Source organism: Hemicordylus capensis, chromosome 6 (assembly GCF_027244095.1).
Source record: "Hemicordylus capensis ecotype Gifberg chromosome 6, rHemCap1.1.pri, whole genome shotgun sequence".
Taxonomy (NCBI): Eukaryota; Metazoa; Chordata; class Lepidosauria; order Squamata; family Cordylidae; genus Hemicordylus; species Hemicordylus capensis.
The window spans coordinates 85801893-85828070 of record NC_069662.1 but is presented as its reverse complement, the minus strand read 5'-3'; the positions used below and the strand labels follow the sequence as shown (position 1 = coordinate 85828070).

The following is a 26178-nucleotide window of genomic DNA, read 5'->3' as shown; positions in this document are numbered from 1 at the left end:
TGCTGGCCACCATCCAGCTGAAGGCCTCCACAGAAGTGGATATCTGTGTTCCCACAAACCCTACTAGAAATTCTGGGTGGGCACTAATGTGGTCAGTGCTCACAACCTGGAGTTGCTCTGCAACTTCCAGGTCATCCCACTCTTCCAGGGAGACACATGCGCCATCACGGTGGCGCTCCAGATGACCACCATCCCCCCACCAAGAACAGTACCACCTCTCACTTGCAGTCAGAGTCCTCCTGCGCCCCAGCAAGGTGAAGGATGGGCAAGTACCGGACCATCATGCTGCTGCGGAAGGACCCAGTCATCAACTAACACCAACACCTGCCCAAGTACTTCTTTCTGGGCATGGACCACACCAGCACCAGGTTGTGTTACCAGTGTGGCGCCTACTCACACATCCGCCACTGCTGCCCCAAATCCCTCTGCTCAAGGTACAACCATCACAGACACCTGGTCTATCAATGTAAGAGCGGCATCTGATGCAAACCCTGCGCTGAGGTGGGACACACTTACCTCTGCTGCAAGGCGGCCCACCTCAACTGACAGCACAGAAAATGCAAAGAAGAGGAGAGACAGCAGAGTGTTGCAGCGCAGAGGCAGCCGTCGGTGGCCAGGGGGCAACGGAGAGTAGAGGGCGACGACAAATGTTCCCACCACAAGGGAACATGAAAGGAAAGAGATTGTGGCACTCAGCTGCCAGAAAATACAAGGAAGAAGAGTGGAAAGAAACCCAGGCAGCCATCGAGAGGTGGGAGCAGCAGGAGCAGGATGTGGTCCAAGAACAGAAAAGACTGAATCATCTCTCAATATCACCTGTGGCAAGAAGAGGCCTGGCAGCATGAGCGAGAGTATACCACTCAGTTGCAAAGGCACAAGGACAAAGAAAGGGAGAGAGAGGGAAGGAAGAGGAGAGGAAGGAGAACAAGAGGCAGAGGAGGAGAGAAAAGAGGCAGCACCAAAGGCAGGAGAACTGAGAAAGGACTCAGAAGCAGCAGCAGGAGGAGAGAGAGGAGCAGGAAAGGGAGCAAGTCAAAGCTACAGTTGAGCAGGAGGAGAACAGGTGGGCGAAGCGAGTTGAAGTTGCAGAACATCAATGGTGAGTGGAAAGCGAAGGGGAGATGGCAAAGGAGAGCCAGCCCCAAGCAGAGAAGGACAGCCCCAGCAAGACTGAGATGTGGGGAAGGGGCGGGAGAGAGCAGAGGGCGTGAGAAAGAAGAGGTGTCAAACTCTGTGGTGCCTAACCTCCTCCCTCCCACGCCTCCACCGCCATCATTAGCAACCTCTGCTCCCCCGCTTTTCCCCACCACCACCAAAAGAGCTGCACTTCACCTGCTGGAGCTGAGAGAGGCAGAAGTCTCTGGGGCTCTCAAAAACGCCCACACAGCGACAGCAACAGAAGTTGAGCAAGTACCCAGAGCTCCAACAATTCTGCAGAGAGCATCGAAAACAGCAGCCGATGAAGCAGTATGTGAGTCCTAAAAGGCTAAGAGAAAGACCAGAATAGAAAACAGAACACAGAGCAAAACACAAAAGACACAAAAGCAACCATGGAAGCAACCTAGACAGCAGACAGCCCAAAGAAAGTCCCTCTCAAACTCTTCAATTGGAACACAGGGGTGGGGGGTGGTGAGGATGCTGGGAAGGGGGCAGGAGATCTTCCAGTTCCTAAGCACACTCCCTTATCACATCCTGGCACTGTAGAAGACACACTTCAACAGCAGAGTGCAAGTACAACAAGCTATCCGGGCTTGGCGGGCACAGAGCCACAGAGCAGGCAGAGAAAGCTCCGGGTGATCAACGTGTACTACCCCCACCAATACCGAGGAAGGCAGAATCTCTTCATCACCATCAAAGACTACACACTACAATTGAGAAGGGAAGTCGTCGTCCTCGGCAACTTCAAGCTCAGGGCCCAGCTTGGGGACAGGACACAACCCCTAGCCAGCAATCTAGCGCAGAACAGAGTGCCAAATGCAGATGGGACCCACCACCCCTTCCCCAGAAGCTGCTCACTGCCAAGGAGAAAGCACAAGTAGACTACCTGCACAAACAACAGGGACTCTGAGATGTTGCTGGTCAGGTTTTGCCCAGTCGAGTGCCTGCCACATTACAGGGCCTACTTTGGGGCTCCAAGTAGTGGACAGATGGGACCCTGTACACTCACTATGGAGGGCAAGGGGCAGTGAGGATTGACCACATCTGGGCCAAACCTCAGGTTGTACACATGTTGGTTGATCTTAAACCCCTGGTTGGATCACGCCATCCTGGCCCTCGGCGCAACTGTGGAGGTCAGCAAAAAGACTCATGCCAAAGTCAAAACAGACAAGCCACAACTACAAACCAGCTGGCTTGAGGAGGAGTCCTGCAGAGAACAGTTGGAGCACGCCCTTGAGCAGAGAGCATGCCTCCTCGCCATCACCAAAAGGTGAGAAAATGAAGGCGAAGAAGCCAACTGACAGCGCTGCCACACTGGCCAACCAGTGGTGGGAAGAGATGAAGAAGGCCCTGAAGCACAGGGTGTGAAAAAGCACCTTTTGGATTCACAACTGAGAGCTCCATGAGATCGCAGGGCCATCGCCACCACCGCTGACTTAACAGAACAGCTCCAAAAGCGGGGCGAGCAAAGAGGCCCTAAGCCACCAGGCGCAGAGAAACACCAGCAAAGCAAACCACAACAACTCCAGAGCGAACTGAGCACCCACAGACAAGTCATCAGGCTCTTTCAAGAACAAAAGCAATGGCAGAGGTGGGAGAATGGGTGCTGCCAGAGCCAAAGGCTGCTCATAGCCCCCCAAAAGTGGGTGCATGCCAAGTGGGAGGGGGGCTTGGGAGCCTCCAACATGGGCAGCAGCCAAGGAGGCCTGCCCCCCTCGCTCTTCACCTGAGGCCTGAGAGAGACAGCAGACCAGCCCGAGAGGCAGGGCACTCAGAACATCCTCAGGGTGCTCAAGAGCTTTTCTGGAAAGGTGTTTTCCGCCAGGCGAGATTTGAGCAACTCCCTGCAGCAAGTCCAAGCCTAGCTGGACAAGCACTGCCCACTGCCCAGACACTGGGAAGCAGACACAGAAACCAAAAGACAGCTGATGACACCGATCCAAAAAGAAGTGACTCAGGCCATAGCTGATGGCGGGACACTATCACTCCTGGTGCTGGATGGCATCCCCTGGGTGTTCTACAAGGTACTCTGGGCCCCATAACCCCCCTGATGACCAGACTGTACAACGCAGTGCTCCAGGTGGACCACCTGGGCTCCTCTTTCGCCCAGAGCACCCTGGTCTTTTTCCCAGAAAGAAGGGACCAGACACTGGCGACCAACTGACTCTTCAGGCAATTTGGAGAGATGTCCAGGATGCAGGTCAATCTACCAAAGAGTCAGCAGGTCCTCCTCCATTCACAGAGGGGCAGGATCGAAAGAAGGCCCGTTGACCAAGAGGAGGAGGAGGAACAACTAGAAGAAGGAGAGGGAGAAGAGATGGCAGAAAGTCAAAGAGCAACCGGCCCAATCCAGGTGAAGAAGGAAGGCTGGGAAGGCATAGCCATGCCAGAGAGACCACAGAGCCGGCAAACCCCACAATGGGCCCCTAGACAGACACCATCAACATCTTGGTTGTCAACTTTGAGCCCCATCCAGAGGCCGGGAAAACCAATTGGCTGTGCTGGGTGGAGAGGATGTGACAACTGCTGGAAAGGTGGCAGCCCTGGTACCTCACGTTGTGCCAGAGAGCTCTGTTCATAAAAGTATACATCAAGCTGGTGGCGAACAGCCTGGCCACCATCCACACACACACCCCCACCCCTGCCCAAAGGTACTGTAAGACGTTGAAGGAAAAATCTTCACCTTCCTTTGGGGGACCAGGCACTTCCTGCTGCCAAGGGCAGTAGCTTACCAACCAATGACCTGGGGCGGCCTGGGACTCCTGGTGCTGCACTCGGACTACCTGGCGAACTTCCTGGCAAGTACTTGGGGAGCCTGGGTGTGGCAGAGATGACAGCAGCAGCGGCAGGCTCAGGAAGACATGCCCACAGCCGCCAGCCATGCAGCAGCTTTCTTCCAGAGCTAATGGGAGGAGACACCCTGGGTGAGTGACGGCTGCTGGCAAGAGGGAAAAGGCAAAGAAAAGATCAGAATCACAGCCCAGCTCAAGGGGCAGGTGAGTCCCTACTTACAAGAGGCCTTCAGGGCCATCCAGCAGTGGCGAGTGGAGAAACCCAGAGAACTGTTCACACTCAACAGAGGGGCCTGAAGTCCACAGGAACATGGAAGAACAGCTGCAAAGAAACCAACAGCTCAAAAGATGGCAAAAAGAAATCAATTTTGATACCTTAGAAGATAACTTCTGGGCCCCAGCTAGCTGGTGGAGCCAGCACAAATACCAAAACAGGCAGCCAGTCTCTGCTTCTCTACAGGGCCAACTCGGACAAACAGGCCAACAGCAGCAGCAGCAGCAACAGTCAGGAAGAGGTCAAAAGGGACGGTCCCAGAGAGTGCTTCCAGACAGCCAAGGCACTTCCAAGTGCTTCCAAGACAGCCAAGGATGAGAAGCATCCTGCACCATTTCTGAGAGACATGCTGGAGCCTCTATCATCAGGTGCCACTGATCAATGGGAAGAAGCCCTGGCTGCAGAGCAGAGAAGCCAGGGCCTGTCCCAGGAGCCCCTGTCAAGCCTTGCTGGCAGAGCGCAGGCCAGAAGAGACCATCGGGCACTTCCTACAGAACTGCCAGGAGAACCAAGAGAGAACTGGCCAAGCTCTTGCACTGGTCAGAGCTCTGCAACCAAGCCTGGGAGCACATGGTCACCAGCCCAGAGGAGTGTGAAGAGCCGGGCTACTGGCCAGAGCAGAGAAAGCAGAGACAGAGACAGCAGAGAACCATTGAGAGACCTGCCCAGGCCAAAGAAGAGAGGTCCCAACAGAAAGACAATCTTTTACTCACCCACGGGAGCATTGCCAAAGGATCCATCCTCATCCTCCTCAGTGGCCCCTCACCTGCATTGGTCCTTGAGTGCAAGGGCCCAGCAACTGGTTACAGTGCAGACTATACAGGCGCAGTGCAACTGCGAGAGGGCTAGAGACAGCATAGATGGTGGCGGCGACAATGACGAGAGAGGAACCGCCAGAGTAGGGAGCGAGCTGCGCTACCTGGCATGTTGCAAGCAGAAGCAGAAAAAAGACAAGTGCTGGCTGCAGTGGGTGCATGACTGGAACTGGCTGCAAGATGTCACAGGTGCCATTACCTGAAAATATCAGACCAGATCAAGGTAAACGCCACAACAGCTGATATTGGGGTTTGTGATTATTTAGCAAAGCACCATGGAAGCTACCACTCCAGTTATAGAGTGAAGAGTTTAGTGGTTGCAGCTATTTAAGTAAGATTGCTGTAGAGTCTAAACTAAACTGATTTATTGGTAAAGTTCATTTGATATTGGAAAGACCTATCCTATCTATCAGCTACATAATGAATAGGTAGGGAGAGAGATATATGTTTTCATTTGTTCCCAAGGAAGAGGGCTGATTCACTACAGGAAGTAACTGAGGAGCAAAGCAGGGGTCATAGAGCAGAGGAAAGCAGGAAAAGGTAAGGAGACCCTCACTCGCTACCTCTGTTTCCAATGCTCCTAGGATAGTTAGTGCAAAAGGTTGATGCACTAGAATTCCATCTCTAACACTTGAGACATTGGAACCGTCTGCTCTGCTCTTCCTCCATCTCCCCAAAGGAGGGGGGAAGTGACAGAAGCAGACACACCGGACTAGACACTATAGACAGAAATTTAACAAACTGGGAGTGCAAAAGAGCACTCAGTTCCACACCTAAGAAGGACAAAATTTGACAAGGTGGGCAAGGATCGGTCTCATCTAGTATAGTCTGGTCATTTGTTTTGTTTTAACAAGTGACCAGTGAATTGCAAGTTCAAGACTAACAAACGGGGTGAGTGAGTCACTCCAAACAGGTCTGACTCAGTGAGAAAGACTACTCTGTAACTTAAACTTACTGCAAAGTGGAAAAGAGAGTTTGGGTCAACTCTCTGAAGCTATTTACATGGTCCACCGAAATCGGGCTAGGGGAGCTTAGCCCGATTTCGGTGGACCGTGAGAACCTCTAGGCGGTTAACCCACCAAACTACCCCTCCCCTTAAACCAGGTTTGCGAAGCGAGCAGTCCGCAAACCCGGGTTTTTTAAAATCATGAGCTGCCATGGCCCGGCTCCGCGCCGCAGCAACTCACAAGGAGACCCCCGACCGGGAGACTGAAAAGCAGCCTCCCAGCTCGGGGGTCTCTCCAGCATGCCCTGCATACTCGCGCAGGGCATGCTGGAGCTTCCGGGGGCCAGACGGCCCCTGAACTCCCCAGCCCCCACTAGCTCCGTGACGGAGCCGGCAGTCGTGTGGGTGGCCACTGCGGCCGCTCAGAGCAGACTGACTGCTCGTCTGTGGGGAGAGCGGGCTTAGCCCTCTCTCCTTGCAACCCCCCTCATGGCTCTCCTCACTGATCGTGAGAACAAGCCTAACAGTCTATTGGAGTCTTGTCAGACTCAATCGTATTGACAGGCCTCACAGGCTTCCAAGGCCTCACATATGCAACTAGGCTTCACAGGCCTGGCAGCACAGCAGCCTCACAAACAGAGAACTCAACTAGGCCTGAAAGGCCTGGCATAACGTGAGGAATACCATGGGGCAGAGGAAATGGGCCTGACAAGCCCCAGACAGAGGGAGTGAGTGAGTTTAAGCTTTTCAAAAGGCCTCACAGGCTTGGAAGGCTTCAGTCACTTGACTAGGCCGCGCAAGCCTAATCCAAACTGAAAAGTTCCACTTAGTAGCGTGAACAGGCCTCACAGGCCTGGTACTCACAGAGGAAAATCCACAGGCCTTACGAATCAGATGAAGTACTTTAAATTGAATGGACAAACCTGGTCAAGCCCTCCAAATAGAGTTCAACCTGACAGGAACCGAGAGAGGCCTAGAGAAGAAACGAAACTGAGACTCAAGCAGACAGTGAAGAGCAGGTCTGAGAGGCCTGGAAGATAGGGCAGGTGGCCTCATGCAGAGTTAACTTCACAGTTGAAACTGCAATGTCAGGTCAAAGCAGGAAGTCAACAGAGAAAGAAACAACGCAAGACTTTGCAGAGGCTGGCTTCTGTAAACAGCCACAAGCTGCAGCAGCAGGGCGCTTTCCAGATTAGAACCTACAACAGGGTCACGTCATATCTCGGAAATGTGCTTCCACACTTCCTGCATTGTGACACCACAGTCTCTACGCGGACAGCAAGGTGCCATTCACATTTCCAATGCCTTGTTTTGAATTCAATTGCTGCGATATAGAGCTAGGACGTTGTATATTCGGTGTTAAAAAATTGCTGGTTTTCAGGTTATTAGTTTCCGTGAGACTGCTCCCCCTGCTGTTTACGCTTCAAAAGCGACTTGCCTGAACGGAGGCATTTTGCTGCTGTTAAGCAGCTAGGCTGGAAAGCACCCAGGAGGAGCTCTGCAGGTAAACAAACACTACAAGGCAGAGCAGGAGAGAGAGAAGGAATGGCTAGACCACTCCCTCCACTGAAGGAGGGCACTGGAAACAAGGCAGTGATTACAGCAACAAACCAAATGGCCAACATGGGTTATGTGACCTATGTTTCCATTCCACCTTTAAGTTGGTGAGATCAATGCTGAGGAGTTTAAAGACAGATGAGGATCAGTTCAAGTGTTCAATGTGTGACACATGTCCTTTTATATGCTTGTTTTATGTGCTTGTTTGACATACAGACTCACTCATAGCTGGGAACTCAAGCCGGCCTGTGCTGGCTTGTGGGAGCAAGCTGAGCCTCCCAAGTGTAGTCACTCCAGACATGGAGGCCAGATGAGAGAGACATACCTGGGTGGTCCCTGGCCCTCCTTAAGACAATGAGTGTGGTCAGGCTGTTCTTCTCAGCCGGTGCAGGCTTGGAGGTCTTGGCATACTGTATATGGTCGCTCAAATTGCTCGAACCTGAAAAAGAGGAGGGAAGGGTACATTGGAGCCTGAAGGTGGTGAGTGGAGACGAGGAGGCTTGAGTACAGGCCTGCTGAGTTCCTTAGGGTTTTTCCTTGGTATGGGGATGGCATCCTAACGTGATGGGTTATCAAGCTCTGCATGCTCCGAGACAGGACCAATCAAATTTCAGGCCAGCTATGTGTATCCAGGCAGCTGTCACTCATCCCCAGTTCCAGTCCTGTCTCGCTCCGCAGACAGAGCTTGATTCCTGCTGTGAGGAATTGTCACAGCCTTTTTACTTCAATTCTACTATAACTAATCAGGCCAGTTTCTTCTCCCTTCCTTTCTTCTGTGTGCCAGGGTGGGAAGGGAGTTGCCTTTTTAGTATTTTAGCGAATTTTATTTTATTTTATTTTAAAATTGAATTAGCCCTCATTGAAAGGGCCTGTGGATATGGAGCCTGCGCATATGGGGGACATGTTGAAGGGTTCCCTTTTGGAGGGCCCCTTCACAGAAGCCGCAATCGTTCCCTCAGCCGCGAGCTACGAGGGAACTGCGGGCTTAAGCCTTTCGGCTAACGTTAGGGAGAGAGAGACCTCGGAGCCTCTGGAGACTACTGATCTGCCGGCTCCGCCGCCCAAAAAAGCCGCAAAAAAGACCAAGCATTTGAAAGACAAAGTCTTGGCAAAAAAGAAAAAGGCAAAACTCTCTCCCGGCAGCGCTCCGCTGAGCGAAAGGCTGCAATTACAGGCAGTTCGGGCTCAGCAACCATCTTCCTTTTTGCCGCCCGATCTTACTGCTGAGGGAGCAGCGGCCATTTTAGCGCTCCTTTCTAAGTCCTGTTCCGTTGCTACTATCAGGATCGACGGGGACCCTGGGCGCACAGTACCGCTTTCTGAACCCTTTACGGGTTCCTTATTACTAGCAATAGCACTTAGCAATAGCACTTACATTTATATACCGCTCTATAGCCGGAGCTCTCTAAGCGGTTTACAGTGATTTTAGCATATTGCCCCCAACATTCTGGGTACTCATTTTACCGACCTCGGAAGGATGGAAGGCTGAGTCAACCTTTGAAACTACATGGACCTTCGTCGGCCTAGAGTTCCGCTCAACCTCCGCTCTCCGTTTTCGACCCTCCTCAGGGTCCGATCTTCGCGTCAACAGCGCTTGCGGCTATTGCCCCACCTCAGGGTCCGCCAGTCGCGCGGACAGCGCCCACGACTATCGACCCCCCTCAGGCTCCACTGACCGCGCCGAGTGCCTCCGACCCCTCTCAGGGTCCATTGTTGGCCACTGCTACAGCAACCTTTGCCACTGTAGCCGAGCAGCTGAATGGGAAAGCGCTTCCCGATATGCCCCCTCTCCCAGGAGATCACCAGCCTTCAGAGGGTGAGTTGTTATGGCTGGGGGAATTTGTCAGAATTTGTCACTGCTTAAATGTGGTTTCTCCTCTGATGGACTCAGTCGGGAGTGCCTTAATTCCTTCCCAACCGGTTTACACCTCTGGGGTGTTAGGTTCCTGTGGGCAATCTACCAACATGCAGCCACCCTCTCTACAAGTGGCGCCCCCCCCCGTAGGTCTAGGAGACCTTCCTATTCTTCTTTGCCGGACTCAAGCCTGGCTAGACGGGCAATTCCTATGGCAGAGCGCTCCTTTTTGCTTGACTCCACCAGGAGGAGACATAGAAAGTGGAAACACATTCACCATCCCTCTTCCTCCTCTGAGGAGGTGCCCCAGGCTCCAAAACGTGTTCCCACTGATGTTCCTTTAAATATTCAAGCCACTGTACCCCCTATTATGCCACAGGGGATCCCAATAGTTCAGAACACCCCAGGAATCCCGGTGCGTTCTCAGGCTGTGGTTCAACGCCCAGTGCTTCCCTCTGAGGATTCACAGACTTCCGAGTCTGAGAAAGAGGAAGGGGAACTGTCTGACGAACAGGCTCCCATGGAAAAGCCTAATTCTACTCGACTTTTCTGTGCCTCTGAATTTGAAATTTTACTAGCCAAGGGCAAAACGGCTATTAAAGAAGTTTCACCAGAGATTGCCTCCCCTACAGTCTCTGGCTTGGATCAAGAGGTTTTTCCTTCCACGTCTGTTTCTGCAGCCACTGTACCCTTTCCTTCTTTATTTAAAGTTGTCATGTTTGCTGAGTGGGGGGGTACCTGGGTCTGCTAAACCTCCCATTTCCTCCCCAAGGAAATTGTATGCATTACCCTCTGATATTATGGCGCTTTTGGCAGTTCCTGTTGTCGATGGGCCCGTGGCCCAGTTGGTCACTGGCGCTCTGGTTAATAAGGAGGGAGATGACTTTCTCATAACGCCAAAGGAAAAGAAAACTGATCACCTGTTACGTAAGATGCACGAGGCGTCTGCAACTGTCATAAGGGCAACTGCCACTAATTCTATTTTTGCCCGTGCCTCCATTCTGTGGACTAAGGAACTTGTTAAACTGGTTTCACCAGAAAATCTGAAGCTTCGCCAAGGCTTGAATAAGCTAGCCAGAGCTTCTGCCCTTATGGCAGATTCTGGTTTGGATTGCATACAACACGCTTCGCGTGCTATGGCAGCGGGGGTGGCCCTTCGCAGAAGCTTATGGCTAAAGAATTGGTGGGCAGATACCAAGTCCAAGTCCACCTTGGCAGCTTCTCCCTTTATGGGGGAGAAATTATTTGGGGAATCCTTAGATCCAATTTTGGTAGACACTAAAGATAAAAAGAAGGCCATGCCGGTTGGGCGTGGGGATCCCAGAAGGAATTTCAGGGGAAATAATGCCTTTCAGAATTCCTTTCGTCCCTTCAGAGGCTTTAATAGACCTGCCAGTTCAGGATCCAGAGACGGCTTCAGAGGACGAGATGATCGCGGATCTTCCTTCAGAGCTACCTGGCGTCAACCTTGGAACAACAGGGGCAGAGGATCAGCCAGGGCGCATTCAGGAGGCTATGCCAATAATCAGAACCGTAAGCAATGACGCGATACCGGTGGGGGCCAGACTTTTGGAGTTTGCAGAAGTCTGGGGGAACAGCACCACAGATCAATGGGTGTTGAATATGGTGAGTCAGGGGTACGTTGTAGACCTTGTAGATATTACTCCTGATTTTCTCTTTATTACACCTGTTTCCAGGGTGAGATCCAAAAGAATCCTGATGGAGCACAGCATTCAACAGTTACTGGACATACAAGCCATAGAACCAATTCTGTCGACGGAATTATGTGTGGGCGTTTTTTCGCTTCTCTTTTTGGTACCAAAAAAGGACGATTCCTGGCGAGCAATCCTGGATCTAAAGAGATTGAATCACTTCGTACGCAAACGCAAGTTCCGAATGGAATCATTATGGACAATAAAAGCAGCGATTCTTCCGGGAAATTACTTGTCATCAATCGACCTTTCGGAAGCGTACTTACATGTACCAATTCACCCGGCGTCCCGCAAGTATCTCCGGTTTGCCTACAACCAGAGGCAATTTCAATACAGGGCTCTCCCCTTCGGGTTGTCCTCAGCCCCTTGAGTTTTCACAAAGCTGATGGCCAGGGACATAGCTCAGGTGGTTCAGATATTGGAGGATCACGGCTTTGTCATAAACTGTGCCAAGAGTCACCTATCTTCTTCGAAGGTGCTTCAACATCTAGGCGTTGTCTTCAACACCAGTGCAGGCACAGTTTCCCTACCACCGGATCGGCGGCAAAGGATTGTGGACCACATCAGGCCATGGATGTTCAGGCGCCGGGGCTCCCTCATTTCTCTGGCCCAACTCATGGGTCTGATGATTGCATGCCTGGAATGTACACCTTGTGCCAGGTGGCATTCAAGACCGCTTCAGTGGTTCCTTCTTTCCCATCAAGTAGCCATTATGGAAAGAACACCATTGATGCTTCACCTGCCACGGAAGGTCAGGGACTCCCTTCTCTGGTGGCTTTCTCCAGCCCTGGAGAAAGGCGTGCTGCTGGAAACTCCCCGGAGGGTGGTGGTCACGATGGACGCCAGCCTCTCTGGTTGGGGGGCCCACTGTCTTACACGCCATGCACAGGGGACCAGAGGGATCTAAGGAACACCATCAACTGGTTAGAGTTGAAGGCTATTCGGTTAGCCCTTCTTCACTTCCACGATCTTTTGGAGGGGAGACATGTCCTCATAAGGACGGACAATGTGACTGCAAAAGCTCATGTGAATCACAAGGGCGGCACAAGATCGAGGGCCCTCATGTGGGAGTCGAACCTGCTATTCGGTTGGGTGGAAATCCACTTGTGCTCTGTGACAGCGGAGCACCTGAGTGGCACGGAGAACTTACAGGCAAATTGGCTAAGTCGCCAACGGGTAGACCCAGCGGAGTGGGGTCTCCACCCAGCAGTTTTCGAGGAAATTGCAGCCTGGTGGGGTCGTCCACAGCTGGATCTATTCGCTTCTCAGGTTAATGCGAAGTTGCCGAGGTTTTACGCAAGATATTTTTCTCCTCACGCGGAGGAGGTGGACGCCCTCTCCTCTCCTTGGCCGCAGGGCTTGCTCTATGCGTTTCCTCCAACTCCGATTCTAGGCTCTTTCCTGAGGAAGCTCCTGTTGGAGGAAGCGGAGGTCATTTTGATAGCTCCTTATTGGCCTTTGAGGCCTTGGTTCTCTGACCTACTGAGGCTGTCAGTTCGTCCACCGTGGTCTCTTCCTCAAAGAAGGGATCTGCTGTCGCAAGGCCCTCTCTACTACCCGGACATCACCTGGTTACGCCTTCACGCTTGGAGGTTGAGCGCAAGATCCTAGAAGCCAAGGGATATTCTACCCAGGTGCAAGACACTATTTGGCGTCAAGACGATCATCCACCTCACGAATCCACCAAGTCACCTGGGCGGCTTTTTGTGCCTGGGGGCATAAACTGAGTGTCATTTCATCCGTGGCGGGGGTTCCAGAAGTTCTAGGTTTTCTTCAAGTGGGTCTTGAAAAAGGGCTCCATCCTAGCACTCTAAGAAGACAAACTTCTGCATTGTCATCAGTACTGAATCTATTGGAACCTGGCTCTTCTTCCTTGCATCCTCACATCAGGCATTTTCTGAGGGGAGCTACCAACTTGGCTCCTCCTCCGATACATAGGTTTCCCTCTTGGGATTTAAATCTAGTTTTAAAGGCGCTTACTAAAGCTCCGTTTGAGCCCCTGCGCTTAGCTCCCTTGCAAATCTTGTCCTTTAACGTTCTGTTCCTTGTTGCCATCACAACTGCACGAAGGGTTTCTGAGCTAGCTGCCCTTTCAGTGCGTAAGGAGCTGTGTATCTTTCAGAAGGACTGTGTTGTCTTGAAATTGGACCCTACCTTTTTTGCCTAAGATTAATTCCATTTTTCATCGGAGTCAGGATTTGGTGTTACCCTCCTTTTGCCCTAGTCCGGTTCACCCGAAAGAGTGGTCTTGGCATACCCTTGATGTATGCCGAGCTCTTAAATTATACATTAAGCGGACCAAGACCTTTAGAAGGACGGACTCACTGTTTGTGTCCTTCCAGCCTGCGTCCTTAGGGGCTATGGTCTCAAAGATTTCATTAAGTAGATGGATCAGAGCTGCCATAACTTTGGCATATGAGTCTCTTCATCTGCCTATTCCTCGGGCCATTACCGCCCATTCTACAAGAAGTGCTGCCACTTCTGCAGCCTTTTCTGTTCGTGCCCCCTTGGAAGAAATTTGCAAGGCGGCAACATGGGCATCAGTATCTCCTTTTATCAAACATTATAAGATTCCATCCTTTCATGCTGCTCAAGCGGCAATGGGAAGGACGGTTTTGCAGCAGGTGGTTTAATCATCCGCTCCCGCCCTTGGGATTGCTTTTGTACATCCCATCACGTTAGGATGCCCTCCCCATACCAAGGAAAAAGAAACATTGGTAGACTTACCGTGAAGGGTTCTTTTTCTGGGTATGGGGAGGGCATCCGGCCCTCCCGCGAATGATAGAGAGAAAATTTTTCAGGGAGGGGGGGCGACTCCCAGGGCTGTTTAGTTATTGCTGTCACTTTTCTACTACTATTACTTTTCCCTTAAAACCTTGTGGCCTATATCTTCTCCTTCTTTGGCTCTATGTTTGTTCTATGCTCTACAGTCCTGGAACTGGGGATGAGTGACAGCTGCCTGGATACACATAGCTGGCCTGAAATTTGATTGGTCCTGTCTCGGAGCATGCAGAGCTTGATAACCCATCACGTTAGGATGCCCTCCCCATACCCAGAAAAAGAACCCTTCACGGTAAGTCTACCAATGCTTCTTTCTCAGCATCTCTGGGAATAACTTAAAAATGCATTTGGTATTAGATTGACTCATATTGCATGAGTGTCAGCTTTGTCTTTGGTGCACTCATATGGCATGGGTGTCAACTAGAGCTTTGTTGTGATCCTATGGGTGTCAACTATGTATTGGGGGATTCATTTGTATGGGTGTCAACTATGTATCAGAGGGATTCACTTTTATGGGTGTAAACTGTGTATTGGAGGGACTCGTATTGAATGACTGCCAACGATGGGTTATTTTGTGTGACAGATCGCATGGTGAACTTTTTCTGTTGATCTCCTGGAACTCGCAGCTCAACGGATGCCCAGATGGATATTTGCACCTGACACCTCAACTAGCCATTGTATATGGGCACACTGTAAGTGAGTGAAAGCTGTGTAAATAGTTTGTAAATACTGTGTTGTTATGCATTTGTAACATTTTACAAATAAAGGCGTATTGAACACACACAAAAAGGTCCTTTGCTTGGCAAGTCCATCTCTGTTGCATCCATTCAGTGCCATGTGTAATTTTTTGGCCCTAGGGGTCCTTCCTCCAAATCAGGCTGCAGCAGAGGACAAGGCAAAGCAGTAAGGCCCCTCCCATCAGCCTGAGAAGAACCAGGTACCTTCTGGACCCTCTCCTCTGGCAACTCCCCCACCCTTTTATTTCTCTCTCTCTCTTTTGCTTGTATTTTGGAAAAGATGGTGAGTACCTTCAGGACAGGTTTATTACTATTTTTTAAATGCTGCAACCCATTCTGAGCCTGTCAGAAAGAGTGAGATGTATATAAGTGAGCGAATAAAGAAAAATAATTGGCTTCCCTCCCCTCCACTTTACATGGCTGGTTCCTCTTTGTTGCAGGCTAATACCCCCAAATAAATGTTTAGCTATGATATTTGCTAATTAGGTCATTATTTAACAGACCTGTTGACATCAGTGGGGATAGAATTTTACCTAGACATCTCAAATACTTTAATTAATTAACTGTTTGAACAAGCGTCAATAAATGGCATTTATTTTATTTTAATTTAGAACCAATGCAACTGCAGTTTTTTTGTTTTCTTCCTCTTTAACATGTACAGAATTGTGATATTGCAGGAAGAGAGCAAGAGCATGAGTGCGCAAGTGCACGCGCGCGCACACACACACACACACACACACACACACACCCATAAAGCTTGCGCAATCCTTGGGGCGTTAGGCTAGTACTGTTCCCAATAATATCCTCCCATAAACATTGTCTCATAAATAGCACCTTTTTGAAGAACATCTGGAATGAGTATTGACACTACTACACTGCCCCCACTTGAGTCCTTTCCTTTGTTCCATACCACTGACAGAAAGGAAGAGAATTTGAATTTATATAATATGTTCCACTCTACAAAGCAACAAATTAGATACCAGTAACACTATGGCTAGATTTACTACCATATTCATTTTAATGGCATCTATTGTTGTGTCCTGTAGACATCACAGGATGCCATGTGAAGAACATTTAATTAAATACAGCTGGAACAAAATAATTGGAAGAGGAACTGATCTAACTATTCCACTTGGTGAAAAAGAAGGTAAGAGAGAAGTACATTAAGGAATGGGAAACAAGAGTACAGTCATCCCTTTCCAACTGCAAGGGTTCTGTTCCAGGAAAACCTCACGGTTGGTAAATTCATGGTTGGAGAGCAATTGAAATCAATGGCAAACAGGGGTTTAGGGGAATTGGGGTGGGAAAAGGACCGCAAAATACAGTGAAAATTAGGGGGGAATCCCTCCAAATCCCCCCAAATCACCAGGAATCAGTAGGAGGAATGAAGGGGACCCCCAAAAATGACCCCAACCCCCCAAGAATGACCCTGAGACCAAAAATGACCCCCTTACCCCAAAAAATCATGAACACCCCCCATTACAAAAGAATCTTGCCAAACTACGAATACTCAGGTTGTGGCTAGTAAGACCTGCCACAATTTCCCAGTCACGGATACTCAAAACTGCTATTGGGAAACCTGCAGTTGGCAAGGGATGACTGTGTCTGAAGGAGAACTTCAGCAATTTCTAGTGGTACCAGTGAAAGCTCCCCTTCCGGGGCTTATAGCAAATTGGAAGGGAATATGTTTGTCAGGACCACAGTGCAAGGGGAAAAGGTGAAATGTTTGTTCCCAATGTGAATGGTCCCAATCCTGATCAGGCCCCTTGTGGTTTATATTTTAAAGAAAAATGACATAGGAACCTAGGAAGCTGCCCTCTACTGAGTTGGACCACTGGTCCATCTAGCTCAGTATTGTCTGCCCAGATTGGCAGCAGCTTTTCCAAGGATTCAGGCAGGAGTCCCTCTCAGCCCTATCTTGGAGATGCCAGGGAGGGAACATGAAACCTAGATGCTCTTCCCAGAGCAGCTCCATCCTCTAAGGGGAATATCTTACAGTGCTCACATGTAGTCTTCCATTCAAATGCAACCAGGGTGGACCCTGCTTAGCTAAGGGAACAAGTCATGCTTGCTACCACAAAACCAGCTCTCCGCTCCCTGTAAGCACCAATGATGCATTCAGCAATCTGTTGGGTTTGACCCTTAGGTCTGAGAATGGGAACAGATTGCAGATAGTTATACAATGAACTCAGCTGACCAACTTGTAAGTTACCAGAGTGGATATAGTATCACATGGGGAAATAATATAATATGGAGAATTTTGCCACACGTCTGCAAGATTGGCCAGTATTCTGGGGAAACAGAGGAGTAACATTTTCTCACTCCCCTGCTTCCCCAAATTTGTGATCAGGTACATTGGGTAGTAAAATTCTTATCCACCTGAACTTCCCATGTAGAGGCTGCATGCTATTAAAAAAACAGATCTCCATCTTAATACAAGAATACCTGATACTTCAATTCCACCCTAATTGCTCTGAATGGAGAACATTCCTCTCTTTCGTTACTGAACAAGGAAGGGATCTAAACCGCTTTTCACAATAGGTAACTGGCTCAAACCAGACCTGCCTTTACACATGTGAGTCCAGACCCATTAAGGAGGCAGAACCTACTGTTTGGAGAGAAAACCTCAATCTTAGATTGGCCAAAAACCAGTGTGACATCAGAGATGCACTGGCTCTTTTCATTGGATCCCAGAGCTGTCTATCTTTGGAAGTGTAGAAAAGCCTTCTCCTTCTTTACTCACTATAAAACAAGGGCCAGGTCCCACATATATCTGGTCATCAGTTCAGTCATGAGTTGCCTGTAACAGACACGATGTCACCAGCTGCTACAAGGGAGAGGCTGTAGAGATTAATGCTCTTTCAGTCTATTGATAGATTTAGGTAAAACTCAGTACTAGTTAATTAGTTAATGTTTTTTGTATTTTCTTTTGAATGCCTGTGTGCCTTTCTTTACTCCCAATTTTCCTCATTTCCACCAATTCCTTATTCTATGTGCAACCTTTATTTCTTAATAAATTTCATATACTTAGAAGTGGCTTCAATCTGGCTTAAAAGGTTCTGGAGGTCCCTCTTTAACCAGTGGCAGCTTACCTCAAAGGAATGGTGTGCTCCTAAATCGGGATCAGAGCAATCTATCTACTGAGGATAGATCCCAGGAAAGCATAGAGTAACCCCCATCCTGTCACACATGCCCACTATGCTAAGTTGCTACACGGTAAGGCCTCTCACACGAGCAGGTTAACCCAGGCTAGGGCAGCCCAGCCTAGGTTAGGCTGCTTGTGTGCAGCACTGGGATCCACTTGGATCTCCCGCTGCCCACCTGCCTAATCCTACTTTTAACCCCAGCCTCTGGCCAGAGTTAAGGGCGTGAGCATACCCTTAATCCTGGTGCCAGGGTCTTGTGGGTGTTCAGGCTGCATGCAGCCCCAGCACACATAGAGGCGATTCTCACAATCGCCAAAAAGTGGGCTAAGGGAGCCTAGCCCGCTTTCTGGCGACCATGAGAACCATCAGGCTCGCAGGCGAGCCCGGTTGCTCTCAAGCAGGTTACCCACTTACAGAGCCTTCCCTTAAGCCCAGGTTAGTGGAGCGAGCGCTCCGCCAACCTGGGCTCTAAGAGCGTGTGTTGCTGCGGCGCGACTCTGAACCACAGCAACTCACAAGGAGACCCCTGACTGGGAGGCTATAAAGCAGCCTCCCGGCTCGGAGCTCTCTCCAGCATGCTCTGTGCACTCGTGCAGAGCATGCTGGAACTTCTGGGGGGCCATGTGGCCCCCGATCCCCACAACCCCCGCCAGCTCCGTGAAGGAGCCGGCAGTCATGTGGGCATCCAATCTGGCCACCCAAGGCTGCAGCCTGCTCGTGTGCAGGGAGAGCAAGCTAAGGCAGCTCTCCTAGATTCAGGTGCCTAGAGTGCTTGACTCTTGGGGGATTCCCTCAATACACCATGCTTATTCTGCAGTGTGTTGTGTGATAGCTGGAGACCAGGACGCATTGTCCCAGCCTCTGGAGATCTGTGCTGCCAGAAGCACAGATCATGTGGGCATGCAGCAGCACACCCATAAACACACAAAGGATCATCTGGGCAGAACGTAGGTGGAACCCTGTCTTCACTACCACCACCACCTTCCTTACCATGGTTGGAATTATGTGCACAGGCTTGGCAAGCGATAACTGAAATACTTCTATGGAGTGTAGTGAGAAGTGCAAGGCATCCATGGAAGAATACCACCTGCCTTAAAGAGAAGTCAGTATCCCTGTCCCTGAAATCAAGATAGGGCTTATTGCTCATTCCCCCTGCACCTAAAAAGGATGTTTTGGCAAAAAAACTTTATGTGAAAAGATGGAACAAGCGGTCACTTTCCAACTTTTGACTTCAACAGAGTTCCTGTATTTCTAAGGGCCAAACTAGACATAACAAGGTAGCCACATACACTGTGAGGCTATTCACACAATTGTAGAAAATCGGGCTAGCCTCTGCTAGCCCTATTTCCTACAATCGTGAGAACCACCGGGCTCGGCTGCAAACCCGGTGTGGTTCTTGAGCGGGTAACCTGCTCAAGTAGCCCGCCCATTAAACCAGGTTTGCAGAGCAAGTGCTCTGCAAACCTGGGTTTTTTTTTTTATCATGAGTAGCCGCAACATGGCTCCATGACGCGGTTACTCATGAGTAGACCCCCGGCGGGAGGCTGAAAAGCAGCCTCCCGGCTCAGGGGTCTCCCCAGTATGCCCTGCACAGTTGCGCAGGGCATACTGGAGCTTCCGGGGGCCATGCAGCCCCCGAACTCCCCAGCCCCTGCCCACTCTGTCATGGAGCCAGCAGTCGTGTGGGCAGTAGTAGTGTGCACGGACCGGTTCGGAGGCCATTCTACTGGCCTCCGAACCGGTCCGGACAAGGGGTGGTTTGGGTTCGGGAGGGTTAGGGTGGGGGGTTCCATTAAGGGCGGGGGGGCTTTACTCACCCCTCCCGCGCTTTGCAGCTTTGGCGCCATAATTCTTTTTAAAAATGCGGCTGCAGAATCGCTCTCCGCCCGCTCCTATGGCTCCGGGGCTCCTTCTTGATACTTCCCTGCCGCCCCTGAAGCCCCCTCAAGCCATTTCGCTTCTTTAAATCTTGCCCAGACCGAGTCCGACCACGCTCGGGCGGGCGGCAGCGAGATGTCCTTCCGCCCGCCCGCCCCCTTCCCTGCCGTCTGTGAAGTGCTGCACTTTGCAGACGGCAGGGAAGGGGGCGGGCGGGCGGAAGGACATCTCGCTGCCGCCCGCCCGAGCGTGGTTGGACTCGGTCTGGGCGAGATTTAAAGAAGCGAAATGGCTTGAGGGGGCTTCGGGAAGTATCCTGCCACCCGATTTTTAAAACAAGAAGGAGCCCCGGAGCCATAGGAGCGGGCGGAGAGTGATTCTGCAGCCACATTTTTTAAAAGAATTATGGCGCCAAAGCTGCAAAGCGCGGGAGGGGTGAGTAAAGCCCCCCCCTTAATGGAACCCCCCACCCCAGTGCCGGACTGCAGCTCCGCGGTCCGGTGCACACCCCTAGTGGGCGGCCGATCTGGCCTCCCAGGGCTCCCGCCCTGCTCGTGTGCAGGGAGAGCAGGCTTAGCCCACTCTCCCCACTTCCCTTCCCAAACCGGGTCTCACTGATCGTGAGACCCAGCTCTCTACCTATCTGTCAGCCCTATTTACATATAAAGTGAGAGGTGAGGTGAGGAATTGTTTTTACGTGAAATGGCGTGCACAAGTTAAGAGAGCCAAACTCTATCACCATCCTACTTATCTTGCTACCCTCCATTCTCCCCAGCCCAACTCACTTCTGACATCAGAGCTGGGCTTGCTTGAAGCAGCAGAGCACAGTAAAATAAAGCAGGGGAGGATAGAAGGCTTGTTCCCTTGGTCTGATAGACAATCCATCCCCTGACTGATATGTGAATGGGGTAGACAACTGAATAGTATACATGTGGCTGCCCTGTAACACTTGGCTTGGCCCCAGTTCTTCCCAGAGGGTCCATTTGGCAGGTCCATCCTTCTTTTCTTCCTGCACCCACTACTGAGTGTGTGGTTGTGGGGTGTGCCGTGCTTCCTACTCAGGATAAGACTATTTTCTGAACAACATCATATCCCCATCCCTATCCTTAATATTGGTAAGTGAACTTTCTCAGGCTTATCGGTATCCTTTAATCCCTTTGTCTTTCCCTCTGGTTTCTTGTGCAATATCAGCTTTCAATTGCAAACTTCTTGGAGGCAGGGACCTATCTTTTTTGTTAACAAAACTTTACAAAGTGCCATGTCCAGTGATGAGGGGAAGAAGAGGAGTATCAATGGGATGTGAGACTTCAGTAACACAAGACAGGGCAATTAAATGTGTTTTGGGGGTGAAATCTAGATAAAACCTTAATCACTGCCCCAAGGATTCACAATTTAAATCTTAATACTAGTGATAGGAAGATGTCAGAAGGAAGGAGAAGCAAGGATAACAAGGAATGAATGCAGGCAAATACTGTTACATGTAGCTTAAAAATGCTTACCAATGGCAGGATTACTTCCAGGTTTTTTCTTTCTTTTTTAATTGTACAGGTTATTGTGCATGACATTAATTCCTGTTTCAGCATATCTTCCCAGCCAAAAGACAGCCCAGAACCTCATAACATGAAGATTGGAAGGCGCTTTGGGAGTGTCAACCACACTTATCTGGAACTTAGAACAGATGCTTCTGCTTAATTTTTTTCAGGATTGTCGATGGCAGTCTCCTTTTAAATTACAAGGTTTTGTTCAGCAAATTCTTTTGTCTAGCATGCAGCCACATGTGCTTTGGGGATGAAGAGTTTGTAGTTCTCCAGGCCTGTGGATACAAAAAGACCTAACACTCAGGAGGAAAAACACAGTTGTCTTCAGTGCTTAAAGAAATGCCTCTTTAGGGATGCAAATTATCAAGCTGTAGTAACAGAAGGAAACGACTGTTCACAAAATTGTATGTATCTTGCAGTTCCAGAAAACCTCAAGGCCTAGAATTTAGCATCCTGAGAATTTTGACTTTTACCTTTAAAAAAACACCAAAAAACCCACACCCCAATTTCTCTGCCTTATTTTATATAATTAAGTTTATATACTGCTTTTCCACATACTGCACTCAGAGTGATAAAACAACCTATATCTCATACAGATATCTGTATCTTGTGGCATAGTGTGAAGGCAATGCCTGATGAAACTTCAGAAACACGAGGCTTTGGAACACACTTCCTGCTGAAATAAGAGCCTCCCCATCTCTTGCAACTTTTAAAAAGGCAGTCAAGATGCATTTGTTCACCCAGGGGTGTGTGGGTGTGTGTTTATTTATTTATTTGTGTTTTTAATAGTTTCAATTTTTTAAATTTTAAACTGTTATAATGTTTTAACCTTTTTATTGTTGTTTTTGTTGTTGTTGTAAACCGCCCAGAGACTTGTGTTTTGGGCAGTATACAGAGGCGTATCTAGGGAAAATAGCGCCTAGGGCAAACACTGAAATTGCACCCCCTGTCCAAACACCTCACACCCATCTTTCAGATATCTTCACCATAATATCAGCTGAAAAATACAAGTCAAGCTCGTTAATCTTTTAATATTTCAAAAACTATTTAGCAGTGGATGTAGCCAGACCAAAAAATGCTGGAAAACTACAAATTTCAGTATGCTGGGGCTCATGAAATGCCCAAATACTATGTGGAGGTGTACTTGAAAAACTAAACAGAAGTGCCTGTCTAATTCTCTACTATGCATTGTAGCATCACCATTACATAAGTTTTAAAAATCAATGGAGAATTTGACTTTTCCTAGATACTCTGAAAATAATTAAAGGATATTCAGAGCAAACTGTGTCACTGCTTGGAATATATTCTAGTCTTTCAGAAAGACAGTTAAAATGAGAGAAAGAGAGCAAGAAACTCCCAGTGGGCCTTAATACTAAGGATTTCACACTGATTCAAAGACAAACTCACCATTAATAGCCATAATATTAAGACATCACATTTAACTCACTTATCACAAGAAGCAAAGTAAGAGCAAATGAATGCAATCCTAGCTCATAAGCCTCAGCTCAGTATCCACAAGCCCTGATTATCTGTACATAGTGCCAATCTGAATATGTGTACAGTGTCTTATATTATATATATATATTAATTTTTGTTTACCTGTAGCCCCTTCGGGGGGCTTGTAAATGCCATGGGGGGTGTCTGCAAAGGTTCCCCCTCACCCCGCTGGCCTCTAGGGCCTCGCAGGGACCATTTGAGCATGTGCGGTGGCCATTTTTTAAAATAATCTTTTTTTTAAAAATGGCAGCTGAAAACAAAATGGCCACCGTGCATGCTCAAATGGCCTCTGCAAGGCCTGGCATGGCCTAGGGCCTCACAGAGGCTATTTGAGCATGTGCGGTGTCCATTTTGTTTTCAGCAACAATTTAATTTTTTTAAAAAATTTTACAATATGGTGCCCCCCTTCAAGTGGTGCCCGGGGCACATGCCCTGCCTGCCGCACACTAGATACGCCCCTGGCAGTATACAAATGAAATAAATAAAATAAAATAAATACCAACAGCAATAAACCATACTTAGTATTTGTATAGCACTTTAGAGGGCCAGTGAGCATCATCTAAACTAATTTATTTAATAGTCCTACTCATAAGTTACTGTATAGAACTACTTAATTTCAGTCAGACTATTCAGGTGTAATTCAATCTGGCTGCTATGTGTGTGTATATAAAACAATGCCCCAATACCTTTTTTTTTTCTTAGAAAGCAAAGCCACTTTGAGAGAGGTAAATGTAGGGTGAAGAAGAAGCAGAGAAGGAACGACACTTAACCCTTTCCCTTCTTGCCATTTCCTCCTTCCAAATTACTCCCCTAAACAACTTTTCCAAAACTGGATTCAAATACATGTTTGCCCCATAGCTACACCGTTGCTATGTAACACCGTACAGTAGCAATGTTGGAGCTTCACTATGAACATAATTGTAAAGCAGCTATTAGTGTTTTGAATTCAAGCATATGCCTGGGTTACACAGAGATTGCTGAGATTACAGCCAAGCAGGTCATTTGGATTTTTGTTTTTGTTTTTTTAAAAAAAATAGTTGTGTGAATGAGAAAATTACTTGTATAATAGTTTTCTCTTGGATGAAAAGGAAAATAATCAAATAAGGGGTTATCAAACCAAATAAAAAACAGCAGACCTATTCCACTGCTCATGCAGTTCTTGTCTGAACAGTTGGTGGTGATCATAGTGATGATTATCATTATAATTTGTTGAAAAGAAACTAAACTAGAGAACTGTTAAATATTACAGAATAGACACAGAAAGTATTCAGATAAACGCAGAGGCATCGTTAGCCTGGACCTTAGGGTGCAGGTCTGTGGCCCTGGCAGCCTCTCTTTCCTGAAGGGCCCCAGCATGCATGGCTCCTTGCCCTGCAGCCGCTGCAGGCTCTGCAATGCCTCAACCACACCAGTGTTCTTGTAGTATGGAGCCAGCCATCATTGGGAGGCTCACCTGGCCATTGGAGAGCTCCTGCGCTCAGGCAGGCTGCCTGCTACAGCTCCCCGACCCAACTATCAGCTGTTTGGTAGGTGAGGAGGCTTCCAGAGGCTTCTCTGCTGGCCTCCCTGAAGCTCTCCAGCGAGTCTTGTACACTGCCTGCAGGCAGCAGAGAAGAAAGAAGGCAGAGCAGACTGCCCACCAGAGCACTGTGCACACCCTCTGCCAATCCTTTTCCTTCCCTGCCACTGCCCACTGGTGTGCTAAGCCTGTGCCTGCCTCATCCTCAGAGGCAGCAATGGAAGGTATTCCATCATGTGATTTCCCCCCGCTTTGTATATTTATGGAATGGCTTGCCAAAGGGCTTTGATATTGGGCATAGTTGTAAGGCAGGGTAGGAGTGCTCTGTATATTTAATCTGAAGCAGATTGGTCAATTATGTGATCTTTAATAAATGTTTGAATTTTAAAATTAAAAAAAAATCCTTTGCATGGCAGAAAATTACAAAAAACTTCTGCAATTGAAGCACTCCCTTGGACCATCATGTCATCCCCATATGGAGGAATCTGCTCTTTGCCTTAAAAAAGAGAGGGTAAAATACCCCACTTCTCCCACCACCCTTTAGATCTCCTGGAATGGCTTGGCATAGATATTGAGCACAGATGTAGGGCAGGATGGGGGGGGGCTCTGAGTATTTAATTTGAAGCAGATCTGTCAATCCATTGATTTTTAATTGATTTTCCCTTCTTCAGTAAAGCTGCCAGAAAGAGTTATCTCTATCCATAGAGTACTTCGCACCTAGTGAAAGTGGAGCTAACAGTTAACATCAGAATAAACATATATATATATATATATATATATATATATATATATATATATATTATAAATACACTATGCTCAAGTTGGTTTGCAGTCCAGAAAGTCTGAGTGAAAACTGTGATGCAAGGACCATATGTTATCATTTTAACTTTCCCCCCTTACAAATGCTAGGGGTGTGCATGGAACTGGCAGTGATGGTTCGTTTTGAATTCAAACCAAATTCAAACAGAACCAACTCATCCCCTAACTGGATTGTTAGAATCAGCAGTGATTCAGTTCATGCTATCGAATGGTTTGACCCACTTAGGTGACCTCTCACCCCCCACCCCTTTTTAGGGTTGGCGCAGATGAGAGGGAACTTACCTGCCATGTCTGTGGCAGTGGGGGCAGCGGCTACCCAGCATCTGTGGCTCCACTGTGGTGGTCACAGTGGCCCCTCTTGGCCCTGTTGGTGTTCCCACCCTAGACTGCAAGACAGTAGGCAGCCCGGTTCATGCACGAAGGTCATCTGCATGAATTACGCACATGCACGGAGGCCGGAACTGGGCTGCCTGGCCCACAGTGCGGAAGGGAGCACCAGCGGAGCAAAGAGTGGGGAGCCACTCCCCTTTGCCAGGGAGCCACCGCAGCCACAGTAAGTAAGGTGACCTCTCACCCACCCCTTTTTAGTAGAGAATCCCACCCCCCTTTGCTTGTAAAGGGGAATCTTTATTGGATTCCCCTTTACAAATTAAGCACTCGAACTGGGCTGAACCGTCTTGATACGATTTGGTTTGAATTTGGACCATTTTTATTCGAATTTGGACCATTCCCCCTCTTTTGGGGGGCTGGTCTGATTCAAGGTTAAACTGGGCTGTTTCAAATCGAACCAGGTTAGACTCAAACTGGTTCCACACATCCCTAACAAATGCACTCTATGTCCAAGCTGGTTTGTGATCCAAGTGTGGAGCAAGGGACACATGTTGTGTCCCAGTTGATTTGTGAATGGTCAAGAATCAATTGGAGATTGTTTTGTCTTTTGTAACAAATACACTCTGGCTCACACCTGTGAATTTGTGGTGAATGATCAAGAAGGTGTGTGGATTCTTGGAGGGGTTGCAAGGTCTCCCCCCCCTGCAAATGCACTCTAGCCCACATCTGTGGGTTTGTGATGAATGACCAAGAAGGTGTGTGTATCCTTCAACTATTCGGCAGGTTGGAGGAGCTGGCTGAGGCAGAGCGCTCTGTAAACTGCT

At 48.9% G+C, this 26178-nt stretch overlaps 1 protein-coding gene across 11 annotated transcripts; it reads left to right on the top strand.

Moving 5' to 3' along the window:
* The first annotated feature begins 5534 nt into the window (after positions 1–5534).
* On the top strand, positions 5535–23854 carry LOC128329971 (uncharacterized). Of its 11 annotated transcripts, XR_008309890.1 has the most exons (5): positions 8168–14182; positions 14474–14582; positions 14748–14827; positions 15674–15774; positions 21200–23854. XR_008309890.1 is itself a non-coding variant. In XM_053262009.1 (4 exons), the coding sequence occupies exons 1-4, from the start codon at positions 14367–14369 to the stop codon at positions 21273–21275; spliced, it is 441 nt and encodes a 146-aa protein (XP_053117984.1). In that variant the 5' UTR covers positions 14191–14366; the 3' UTR covers positions 21276–23854. The 11 variants fall into 11 exon arrangements, 2 of the variants coding, with proteins under 2 accessions (XP_053117984.1, XP_053117985.1); XR_008309884.1 differs by adding an exon at positions 5535–5579 and having other exon boundaries at positions 9112–14182; positions 14474–15774; XR_008309883.1 differs by adding an exon at positions 6381–7268 and having other exon boundaries at positions 9112–14182; positions 14474–15774.
* The last annotated feature ends 2324 nt before the right edge of the window (positions 23855–26178 follow it).

Excerpts from the sequence above, each read along its gene's own strand:
- LOC128329971 (XM_053262009.1), top strand. The coding sequence starts at position 14,367 with ATGGGTGTCAACTATGTATCAGAGGGATTCACTTTTATGGGTGTAAAC. Across the intron at positions 14,828-15,673 it reads ATCAGCCTGAGAAGAACCAG|ACATCACAGGATGCCATGTG; the intron begins GTACCTTCTGGA and ends TGTGTCCTGTAG. Across the intron at positions 15,775-21,231 it reads TCCACTTGGTGAAAAAGAAG|CATATCTTCCCAGCCAAAAG; the intron begins GTAAGAGAGAAG and ends TTCCTGTTTCAG.